A 12,788-nucleotide genomic window follows, 5' to 3' on the forward strand; every position below is an offset into this window, starting at 1 on the left:
TATTGTAAAACAAATATGTAGTTAAGAAATGTTGAAATGTTTAATAAAGAATGTGCTGTATATTTGAACTGGATACAGTGAGGAAAATAAGTATTTGAACACCCTGCTGTTTTGCAAGTTCTCCCACTTAGAAATCATGGAGGGGTCTGAAATTGTCATCGTAGGTGCATGTCCACTGTGAGAGACAATCGAAAAAAATAAATAAAAAAAATCCAGAAATCACAATGTATGATTTTTTTAAACTATTTATTTGTATGATACAGCTGCAAATAAGTATTTTAACACCTGAGAAAATCAATGTTAATATTTGGTACAGTAGCCTTTGTTTTGCAAGTACAGAGGTCAAACGTTTCCTGTAGTTTTTCACCAGGTTTGCACACACTGCAGGAGGGATTTTGGCCCACTCCTCCACACAGATCTTCTCTAGATCAGTCAGGTTTCTGGGCTGTCGCTGAGAAACAGAGTTTGAGCTCCCTCCAAAGATTCTCTATTGGGTTTAGGTCTGGAGACTGGCTAGGCCACGCCAGAACCTTGATATGCTTCTTACAGAGCCACTCCTTGGTTATCCTGGCTGTGTGCTTCGGGTCATTGTCATGTTGGAAGACCCAGCCTCGACCCATCTTCAATGCACTAACTGAGGGAAGGAGGTTGTTCCCCAAAATCTCGCAATACATGGCCCTGGTCATCCTCTCCTTAATACAGTGCAGTCGCCCTGTCCCATGTGCAGAAAAACACCCCCAAAGCATGATGCCACCACCCCCATGCTTCACAGTAGGGATGGTGTTCTTGGGATGGTACTCATCATTCTTCCTCCAAACATGGTTAGTGGAATTATGACCAAAAAGTTCTATTTTGGTCTCATCTGACCACATGACTTTCTCCCATGACTCCTCTGGATCATCCAAATGGTCATTGGCAAACTTAAGACGGGCCTTGACATGTGCTGGTTTAAGCAGGGGAACGTTCCGTGCCATGCATGATTTCAAACCATGACGTCTTAGTGTATTACCAACAGTAACCTTTTTTGTCTCTAGTGTCTTTGGACAGCTCTTTGGTCTTGGCCATGTTAGTAGTTGGATTCTTACTGATTGTATGGGGTGGACAGGTGTCTTTATGCAGCTAACGACCTCAAACAGGTGCATCTAATTTAGGATAATAAATGGAGTGGAGGTGGACATTTTAAAGGCAGACTAACAGGTCTTTGAGGGTCAGAATTCTAGCTGATAGACAGGTGTTCAAATACTTATTTGCAGCTGTATCATACAAATAAATAGTTAAAAAATCATATATTGTGATTTCTGGATTATTTTTTTTAGATTATGTCTCTCACAGTGGACATGCACCTACGATGACAATTTCAGACCCCTCCATGATTTCCAAGTGGGAGAACTTGGAAAACAGCAGGGTGTTCAAATACTTATTTTCCTCACTGTATATTCTAATTTGGAAAAGGGTAATGTTTTTCCCAAGACACAATGTGAAATATTTGTGCACCAATTACAAATATTCCAGATAAAGAAAAAGATAATACAAAAAGTTTGTTGCTGCAAAGTGAACTAGAGCCAAATGTGCAGAGGTCATGGATCCAGACAATTTCCCTGACTTGCCACTGCTATAAAAAAGAAAAAAGAAAAAAACAATTACAGAAATCACCGGTGCATGAACATTGTAATTTGGACAAAATGAAATCCAATTTCCTACTTTGTGAGGAATGACACTGCATGGCGAGAGGGCACCAGAAGAAACAGAAATGAATCTGAAAGTTTAAAGCCAGACAGGCAGACACTTCTTCAGTTGATTAAGGTTCCAGTTTTATTAGGTCATCATTGTGAGAAGATACATTAAGACATATCAAAAAGGCAGAAGACGTACAGAGAAAGACAGATAACCTTCCAATAGCTCAAACAGACTTTAAATGCTGCTTGGCACATAAATAGTGAGGCATTTAACAGCAAGAACACATTAATGACATGTACAAATTCCAGTTAAGATTAACAATGTTAGAAAATGCCATTTGTGAAAACATTTGAAGACAACCTGTTTTTATAACCGTAATGTTGTCAACTTCCGTTCTCTGGCACAAATGGCTCAATTGGACAATAATAACCTTTGCTATGAATTAATATCTTTCACAATACAACAAAGAAGATCACATAAAAAGGTCACAGTTTCTCCGATTGTCTTTGCAGTACCGATGGCAGTAAACTGATGATGACGCACAAACATGCCATTACTTATTTTAACAAGTGTAAAGCTTCAGTTCACCATATGACATGGGGGTTGATCAATATAATTGTCATGGAAGGGGGGGTGGAACAAACCAAAAGCAAAACAACACACACATAAACTCATTCTGTCACTCTTTCAACCAGCCAAACAAACATACATGCACACACCCACGCAGACACACACACACAAAGCCTTCCCATGTTTCTCACTGGTCCTTGTCATGGTTGAGGGCCCGGTTAACAGCTGATGGAACAAACAGAGAAGAAAAAAAAAATTATTTTGCAGGAAGGCAAAACACACTCAAAAGATACAACAGATCACTGTATTTGATGATATACTTTCACAGTGTGAATCTGAGAGGCAATGGAGAAATGGGTCTGCTGTGAGAATATGTTGCTGCAGTACATATAGTATGTATAGTATGTGGCTGTACTTGCATGTACACTGTGGGTATCTCACCCTCCTTTGTCACGGTCTCAGTTATGTTCTTAGCCCTGGCGCTCAGATCGCTGACCACACTGTCCATGGTAGCCTGGTGCTTCAAGAAAAATGGCCGGATCACACGGCTGTACAAGACCGCAGAGCCGTTCCACGTCACCGGAGCCATGCACCATACCAGGAACAAACACTGAGGAGGAGAGCAGACGGCAGATCTTACATTTTATACTGCTGTGTCCGGTTTGGGAAATTATGATCATCATTATTTATCATTTGACATTTTATAGGCAAAGAAATTAAGCAATTATTAAACAAATACTTGGCAGATTTATTGATAAATCAATAAGTCAGTTGCAGACCTAAACGAGGTCATTTAAAAATCAAGCTAAAGCTTTTGCATGAAATGAGAAGTGTTAACATTTCTCAAACATGCTGGCCATTTTATTGTGTTTCATAACAGGCCTATGTTAATTTGCCAACACACATTGTTTTATTTATTAATCCTATTTTTAGGGATTACGTTTATTCATTGAAACCAAACCATTTCAATGGAGAAAAGCAATAACAATCATGGTAATTAGGCCCAAACAACAGACAGTGATGTGACTTTTTGATGGTCGATGCAGGGCTTTCTGAGATGTGGGGTCACTTTGTCTCGGAACATAACTTACAACTTCACTCAACCTATTCAACTTCAGACTCCTCTCCTAGGTCAGAAGGGAAATGAAATGACTTCCACTGTAACTGATGGGAATCGTCATGTCCCATTTACATCCTACATATGAGCTGTGTCCAGTATGTAGTATCTACTAAATATTTATAGTATATAGTTTTTGCAGTTAGTATACAGGAACATATTTCACAATAAATATACTTTAGTTTTACGCCATACTTAATAAATAATACATACATGTGGAGACGCCAATTATACTGTGACTTGGATACTCCACTGCTAATTACACTTCCCAAAGAGAGGTCAAAATGCTTATCTTTTAGTTCTCCAATGAGTTTCTGGAACTCTCCCACCACCATTAGCAGCTTATTCCTATGCTTTTTGCAGCGGTGAGTAGCTCGTCCATTTCCTTTGTACAATGCATTGAGGGAAAATAGAGTCCACCAAAAAGCTCACTTAAAAATCAAGCCTTTTTAGTCATCTGCATGCTGACTTTTTTAGTTTTTTGTTTATATTGTTTCAACAATATAAATCCATTTGCAGACAGCATATTTAAAACCTGGTAAGAGTTGTGTAGTATTGGCCTGCTACAAAAGACTGTATATTAATGGACAGAGTGTGTGTGATGTCACCCATTGGTTTGAGGAGGAGATCTGCTATGAGTCGTCGAGTTTGCCGTTACGGGTGCAGCCATCCTGGTTGCGGATGTGACGATTTTAGACGAGAGGGAGGAGTGAGGCAAGAGCCCTTACACTCTATGTTATGTAAGATTACGTTATACACTTTCACTGGCAATCACATCATAGCCATGGCCTAAAACACCCCCTGCTTTATCGCAGATTTTAAAATCAATGAGACCATATTTCAAAAAATTAACATAATTCTGTGTTGCAGAAGACTTAAAACTAACGATTGAGACCATAAACTCATTATGAAAGTGTTTACTGAGGTAATAAATCAAGTGAGAAATGGGTCATTTTCTCATAGACTTCTACAGCAACCGACCTCCTTTTGCAACCGTACATGTCGCCCCCTGCTGGAATTCAGATAGAATGCAGGTTTAAGGCCGAACCGGATGCTTTGTCCATTAATATTATACAGTCTATGCCTGCAACACAGCAGGTGTCTGAAGGTCTTCCTCATTTTGACACAAACTGTTCACAAGAGTGCGCTGTTGGCAAGCTACGATGTACAGGCGCCCAGACATGAGTACTCATGTGATTCAACACGTTGTCACAGTGAAAGCAGACTACAAATTAAAAGGTCAGCCTACCTTGCCAATATAGTAAAAGGGGAACCAGAAGAGGAAGATGTCAGAAAAGGCCTCGGCAATGCTGAAGAGTCCATAAACAACCCAGTAGGTCAGCCACTGTGTATCATCCTCCTTCGCACTGCTCTCAATGGCCTTGATACTGAATGGACAGGACAGGTTTCAGTCACAAGACTGATGAGGACAGGACATCAACAATACATACTGCAAAGATTAAAAGTGTGTCTCGTGCTCTACCAGCATTCATTCAAGGATGCTCATGCATGCCAAAAGTATGGGGATGACACCACACACACTTCTGCTGAATGCAGAGGGCTAGGGGTGTTAATGATTAATCACTGCAAATGATTTAACTGATTAAAAATATATCAACCCATCAGGTCTGCAGACAGGAGCTTTGCAATTTTAAATGAAGTTATTATTACTTGTTCTTTTAACTCCTAACGTAGCCTACTCTGATTTTGCATCGAACATAGGTCATATCAGGTCATATCAGTGATTTACTTTTTTAGCAGTAGGCTAAAAAAGTAAATCAATCATATATATTTATGAATATCACTGTTTTTAATGCATAAACTGAAGGTAATGACAGATTATTTTTCAATGGATATATATATATATATATATATATATATATATATATATATATATATATATATATATATATACACACATACGAGAAATATGCTGGATAGGCAAAGCCAATCAGGTTGCAGAGCAGTGAGGCTCCATATCCAAACAGAAGATACAGCCCGACCAAACTCAGAACACCTGCAGAGGGAGAAAGAAGACAAAAGGGACAGGAAGGGGAGGGAGACGTTATCAAGTTACTTGACAAACATGTCTAATGTCAAGCCACAAATAATTTGTTGTCAAGAGTGTGTGTCTGTTAGCAGGATGTCAGGACAGCACAACACCAGGATTAGGAGGAGCACTAAACACAAGTCAAACACTGATATTCAAATCCACAGCACACCAGTGGAAGAGTTGACTTTTAAAAACACACTGCAAAGCTCACACAGCCATTTGAAACAGCCTGGCCTATACACCCCAGATATGTGAAATATACCACAAATAGGCTTTCCACATATAATGTATATACTTTTGCAGTGCATAAAACACAATATAGCCTACACTGTGTGTTGACATAGAGGTGTTAACTAAATTATATGCTTAGCACTGAGGATATAGTGATGGTGTACTGGACAGCATTATACTCAGATGTGTTTTTTATATTCTTATAATGCAAATTGTGAGGACCAAACACTAGAAACCCCTCTCTTAATATAATGCAGTACAATGAATTTACACTTTTCTGATGTCAGATTTTCAAAATGTTCTTAAAGGTAGCATTTTATGGCGGAGCTGTTGCATTTTGCCAATGAAATGTGAAATGTTAAATAATGATGATCATAATTTCCTTAAACCCAAGGTGTCGTCATCAAATTGCTTGTTTTTCCAACTAAGACTCAGGGATGGGCAATGTACTGTATTGTAATTGTACATATGTACCTAATAAAATGGCCAGTGTATATAGGATGTTTTGCTTTACAGGGATATAATTTGAAATAGACACAAACTCACAAAAAAGATCAATCAGCTCTGTATGAACTGAACTGTATGCTGATCACTCTTAACAATAGCAAGTTGGCTGCATTGCTTAATCCCTCACAAGAATTAAACAGCTCACTAGTTAGCAGGTTGCATGATGCTGACTTCAAAAGCAAATACACTGCAGTGTCACAAGCCATTTTAGCCAATTCATTTCTTCCATTAGTAATTGATTTCTCTAAGTCAGTCTTGTTTTTGGTTCGATTTTCAAAAAGGATATTATTATTATTCAAAATGCATGTTGGTTTTAGTGTTCAATGATAGTTTTCCATCTTCTTCAAACAACTCCCAGGCCTATAAAACAAATTGAAGTCGCAGATCTTTATGAAAGCTTTTTTTTGTCTGTGTTCACGCAAAGGGTAAAACAGGACAAGAGGAATGACGTCTAACCCTCAAGCAGCTGTGGATGTGAGTAATGCCTTTTATCAAATGTATGCAAAACTCAACTGATATAAAATTCAACAACCAGAGGCAATGAAGTCACACAGTATCCAGAGCACTAAAAGCCTTTGATACTGTTCTAATCGTTGCCTGCTCTTTATACCTCATTTGTTGTCCCAGTAATATACAAATGTCCATGCAATTTCTAGCCTGCCACTTTAATGAAGGTCAAACTGGAACAACTGGTTGAAATGAAATACCCCAAGGAATGGCTGACAGAAGCAGACACTCCAGTCTGCACATTAACGCTTTGAATAGGGAAATCATAAACTGACGTTTGTAATAGTAATAGTAGTTAATGATGAATATTAAAAAGCTGACAGCAGGATCCATCTGGCTCTGTAAGTAAGCTACTCCTGAACTGCTGAAGGAAAATGAACAATACACCCATGTGACCAAGTATAGATTTTACAGCCTTGAATGAAAACACATGAAACTAAGGGCACAAAAGCCATTACACAGTTGTGTAATTCTGTGATGACTCAAAGCACTCATTAGAGCGGCAGGATTTGTAATTCAGCTGTAAATACATTTCATCTTAGCATCAAAACATCACAAAAAACTATTGTTAAGAGTACCGTGGGTCAGGGGTTTGAAGTTGACTTTAAAGACATGAAGCTAACAAACAAAGGCAGCATACTCAGTGAGTTTGGCTGCATACGTAGTACAGATGAGACCTCTACTCCAGTCGACACAGTAGTATTCCCACTTCAGAGTTTCACAAGAGTCAGCATGAATTTGAGACGTTTCTCAGCTAATCAGAAGACAGTTTAAGGGACACAGCTTTGTAACTGTTTGACTTACATGCCTGGATCAGGGTAAAGCATAACATAACATTATTGTGAGCCAACAGGAAATAATTTGTTGTATGCAACCCATTATCAGTGTACACATACCCTAACAAGCTGATAAGACACCAACAAGACAGTAATGTAAATAGGACAGGTCAAGGTATAATTTGGCTGCTCTGTCTTGTTCTACCTTCTGCTAAAAGCAGGGTAGAGGTGAGTCAGGTGATATTACAATCCTCAGTATTTGTTCCACATACACAAATTAGTGAGCTTGTGTGTGTGTGTGTGTGTGTGTGTGTGTGTGTGTGTGTGTGTGTGTGTGTGTGTGTGTGTGTGTGTGTGTGTGTGTGTGTGTGTGTGTAAAAAAACAAAACATGGAAGTATTTAACTGCAGAGCTAAATGAGCTATAACTGACACCAACTGAATCTGATAAACTGACATTTTCTGTTCATGTGATCATTGTATTAATCCTGAAAGGGTAGCAGTGCCACTTAAATGGCCTCTTTTACTCACCCATACTTCAGAGGGGTTAATGTTGGGTAGAGCCAGACTGATACAGTTTCTTATATATAGACCCATTTTATCTCATTACAGATAAATCAGTATCAGATTAACACAAATTAATTGTAGTCCAGAAAGGGCAAAGATATGTTTAGGGTAGTTTAGAATAGGGCTGCCACAAAAAACATATTTTCATTTTCAACTGGGCTGCCAAGTGTTTTTCTTAATTGTTTTAATAAAATGTCAGAAAATTGTGAAAAAAATGTCCACCACGGTTTCCCAGAGTCCAAGTTAAGATCTTTGAATGTCTTTATTTAAGATAGGATAAGATATACTTTATTGTCCCCGAAAGGAAATTTGTTTTGGACTCTGTACGTTCCGCAGCTTTACAAAGACAACACAAAATACAGAAAATAACCATCTCTCAACATACTCTCATGCAACACTAAAATGGTTTCATATACATTAGACAGGTACCTATACTGTAGTAAGCACATTAACTACTCCTTTCATTGGCACAAATGAGTGTTTATATCGGTTTAGCCTGCATTTAGGGACCCCTAATCTTCTACCAGAGGGTAAAAGCTGAAATTCTGGGTGAAGTGGTCGGATCGGAAACTATTTTTTGTGCCTGTCTGATAACCAACTGCTCATAAATTGTCTGGGAGGACAGATGGTTTTTGACCCCCATAATCTTCATATCTGTCTGTACCTGACGGGTGATCTGTGATTTGGACTGTATTGTCAAGTTACCATACCAGGCTGTGATACCGTGGTCCTTCCTAGGGTTGGGCGATGTCCCCTATATGGATAAACCAATATGGATTTTTTTAGTGCTGATGCCGATACCGATTTTTTTTCATCAGCCTTAGCCAATGACTGATATGGGCTGCCGATTTTCTTGTGCCGATACTGCTTTTGCTCCCTCAATTTGTATAAAATGTAAACCCTGCCACACTGGATTTGTTATAATAATCTGCTTTGCCATTTCTTTAAAAAGAAACATATTATAAGACAGATATAATCAGGTCATCACAAAATGAAAACAATAAACTTGAAACGTAGCCCTTGAAATGAAGTAATTGATTTGTAATTTAACACTGCCATGGTGCTCTGCTAGTGGGGGAGGGGCAGTGCATGGTCTGCACGTGAACTAAAGGGTCTCCAGCGACACAGAGCTGCCTGTGGACACCTGTCTGTAAATAATGCCAGGAATAAACTATCGGCGAACACAGCAGCCGCGTATCGGCCAATGCCGATGCATGTAAAAACGCAAATATCGGCCCGATATATCGGCCGGCTGATAAAATCGGTCTATCACTAGTCCCCTAAATTGGCAGTTGACGATGTTTACAGTAATACATGGCGATGGACGGTGATATTGTCCCATTTTGGGGTTTATTATGTTAAGAAATAAATATATGCTGATATATTATGCTTTTTCAGCTTTCAAATATCAATATGCTGTAAACCCCAACTGAAAATAGCAAAACTCCTCAGAGCTATTTTGCAAAATGCCTGTGATCATACGGTGCAGTTAAATACCAACACATTCAGCATTCAACCTCCAAATCCTCTGTGACTTTAAAATCGGTTGTTTAAATGCATATGATGGTGAGAACATCAACCATCAGCATACATTTTGGGTAAGGACAGTGGGTTTGAATGTAGGTCACATGTTTCCTGCAATTCTGTGGCATCACAGACACAATGTAGATACATAGCCTGAGATGTGTGGCCTTTGTTGATTTCTACTGTGAAAACTGACAACAAAGCTGTGTCAAAACACAACTCTTAAAAGCTAACTGAGAGCAGCATGCAGTTGAATAACCAGTCACCCTAGAATCTCCCTCCATCTATGCATTGCACTGGATATTTCAGGACGTGATAAAAATACCCCTGGTACCAGCTGCTAGAGGGATATTACAAGTAGTTAATTTCAACAGAAATATATTGAAATAGGTGTGTCTAAGGAGGATTATAGCTATATGCAAACTCTAATCTTGTTATGTATGGTAGCAATATAGGTGTGAGCTGGATGAACTTTGGTATTCAAGCACGAGAAGGGAGATAAAATGAGCCAGATTACAGTGTCACAGGAAATGAAAACCACACTAAAGTCAAGTACTCACGCATCAGTGTGACCACAACCGGCTGCTGCCAGTTGTAGTTTGAGTGGCAACTTATTAGCTAAACTAGCTAGCTAACTTTGGCTTGTTTGCTAAACATGAAGACTGTAACGTTAGCTAACCTTAGTTTTTGGAGGAGACGTTAAGTTAAGCAAATTCATTTTAAAAGTATACACAAAGATGGAAGAAAGTTTTAATGTATCATCTTTCTTGTTCACCGAGCCGTTAACATACCCAAGGCGATATACTCTCTCTTTACTCCCGATTTTTGTTCCAGCGTCGCCAACTGATCTGTCATAAAGTTTTTCTCATGGAGCAGAGTCACGAAGCGTTCCTTCCACTGACTCATTTTCGGGCTTTTCCTGAGCCTGTGGTCGACACCAACCGCACAAAAAAACAAAACAAAATGTTATACGTGCCGATGCTTGTGGGATTTGTGATTCAACATAGGGTTATTTTTACTAACCTTAGTTTAATAGCTTGCCCAAAAACTTGCCGCTGGATGGCTGGCTGCTGACTCCGCTGAGATGCGGTGGCAGTGGCAACTAGGGGGAGGAGTTTGACAGTTGCCAGCTGACCAATCACAGAGCTCCGGTGAGTGACGTTCAATGCAGCAGGTGATTTAACAACGGTTTGTGCTGTGTGGACTGAAGTCAACTGGTGTGTAGGGACTGGAGCCCTTTTTTAACAGCTAAAAAAGCACAACAAGGACCGTTATATCTGCTTCGTGTTTCATGAATTGTACAAGTGTTGCTAATAAACATGATTTTGAATTGATGAGTTGGTCCAGAAGTCCGCTAGAGACAACTCAAAACCTTTGTTTGGGTTACAGAGACCCATGGGTCTAGGTTAGTTTCTATACATGTATACCAGTAGACTGATAGGAGGAAATTGATAGGGGCCAGGTCTAAATGTTACTGCTGTAGGCTACTCTGCTGCAAATAATACATTAATGCTAATGGTAACCTTGGAGGTCAAGGAGACTTAAAAGTTAGGTTACATTCAATGTCTCTGTTTGAATGTAGTTTATTTTCCCCAATATTACAGCTTAGTGGTGGACTCTGTCTGAGGGGCATGGGCATAAAGAAAAAAAAGGGCACAGCAGCTGTATGTGGTGGGGCACCAGCAGTTGAAGGTTTTCTAGCATGTAGCCTAGATCATGCTTATATGGCACAGCATTGTTTTTTAACTTAATCACATTGTCTTGCCCACAGAGGGGACTTTATCATATTTTATCTACCATAGGGGCTACCAAGAGGGAACTTTAGTGGCCTCTTTTTCCAAACATAATAATCTTTAATACATTTTATGGCATTGATTCTCTTAAAAATCTCTTTGTGGATTTTTTTTAAAAATCCTTAAACTGCATAAACAATTAAACTGTTACACACTGTTACACAAACAAAATGCATTAATTTATTCATTGATTAATCTCAAATGTGCATCTTAATTTAAAAAAAAAAATCAGGTCCTTCAAGGTGCAAATTAAGGTGTAGATACCTGCAATGTTATTTTGTACAAAAATATTAATTAAAATGATCATCCATTTTAATTAAGGTAATGTCCAATGTTGAATGAAAAGTAGATCACGATTCATGCCTTAATACTGTAATTTTTATTTATTTATTTTCTTTAGGTTTACTGTAATATGTAAGATGCAGTTGAAGGTGACACGATCAGCTTCTCTTGCATTTCTCTATTTATTCTGATGACATTTTGGCCTTTTTCAAATCAACAAATGAAGACAGGCAAAAGAAGGCCTAAGGGCTGAGTTTGCAACACGTTTTTCTTACTTTCAAGTCTACTTCCAGTGATAAGCAACTCAAAACAGCCTTTGGTGTGCGTTACTTCTCTATATTATATGATCAGCTCCTCTACCACATGCAGAGTCACAGCCTGCAGACTATGAAATTGCAGATAATGTAAAGGGATAACAAAAGCAACTTCCTTTGTCTCCACGTCCCCAGTCGTGTCATTCAATACTGGACCATCTACCGCGCTGATCAACAAAGAACCAGAGAGAGAAAGAAGATCAGACTGAAGCAACAGAAACGGCATCTTTATCATTCTGCAGAAAAACAAAGGTTACAGACTGAAACAGATTTACATTTAACATGTTGACAATGTCTGATTCCTGTCTGTGTAAGAATCAGTCTACCTCACAGTCTCCTGACAGTTGAACTGGTAAAGAAAGACCTCTACAGTCTGAAGGTTTTTGTTTCAAAACCCACCTGGACTGTTTGTGTACTGTATTCCTTCTGTCAACCCCCAGAGGACTGTTTAATAAAAGTTTCGCCTACAGTGTTGTGTCTTGAATAAGCCAAACTGAACCAGGACCAGTCGGTTTCATAAAGACCCTCAGAGCTGATCAGAGCCTGAATTCATCAAAACGTCTCAGAGGAGGAAATCAGTCTGAACTGGACAAGAGTTCTCGAGTTCTCAGAGTAATACATGTTTGGTTCTTCTTTTAGGAGAACAAGTAAAAGCACTTTACCAACTTTCAGGACAGGAAGCGACTTATATTTCAGCTGAAATGTATCAGAGCTTCAGAGGAGTTTTAACCTGTTAGCAGCTGCTGATGGAGGTCATACTAATGTTTTGGGTGCGGTTGATGGCAATAATGAAGAATATAAATTTTATGTGTAGGGCAGCCCCTCCTGAGTCCAGCAGTGTCACAGCTGACGTAGTCTCACATTGCCAGACC

General features: G+C 39.0%; 1 protein-coding gene across 2 annotated transcripts; it reads right to left on the reverse strand.

The window, feature by feature from the left end:
* Nucleotides 1-1,794: 1,794 nt before the first annotated feature.
* zgc:101744 (Receptor expression-enhancing protein 6-like) lies at nt 1,795-10,694 on the reverse strand. Of its 2 annotated transcripts, none has more exons than XM_028565783.1 (6): nt 10,551-10,694; nt 10,319-10,452; nt 5,288-5,381; nt 4,614-4,752; nt 2,667-2,857; nt 1,795-2,472 (listed from the first exon to the last, which is right to left on the reverse strand). In XM_028565783.1, exons 2-6 carry the CDS (start codon nt 10,431-10,433, stop codon nt 2,466-2,468), a joined length of 546 nt encoding a protein of 181 aa, XP_028421584.1. In that variant the 5' UTR covers nt 10,434-10,452; nt 10,551-10,694; the 3' UTR covers nt 1,795-2,465. The 2 variants fall into 2 exon arrangements, with proteins under 2 accessions (XP_028421584.1, XP_028421583.1); XM_028565782.1 differs by having other exon boundaries at nt 2,689-2,857; nt 10,551-10,691.
* Between the last annotated feature and the right edge of the window lie 2,094 nt (nt 10,695-12,788).

Source organism: Perca flavescens, chromosome 20 (genome assembly GCF_004354835.1).
Source record: "Perca flavescens isolate YP-PL-M2 chromosome 20, PFLA_1.0, whole genome shotgun sequence".
Lineage (NCBI taxonomy): Eukaryota > Metazoa > Chordata > Actinopteri > Perciformes > Percidae > Perca > Perca flavescens.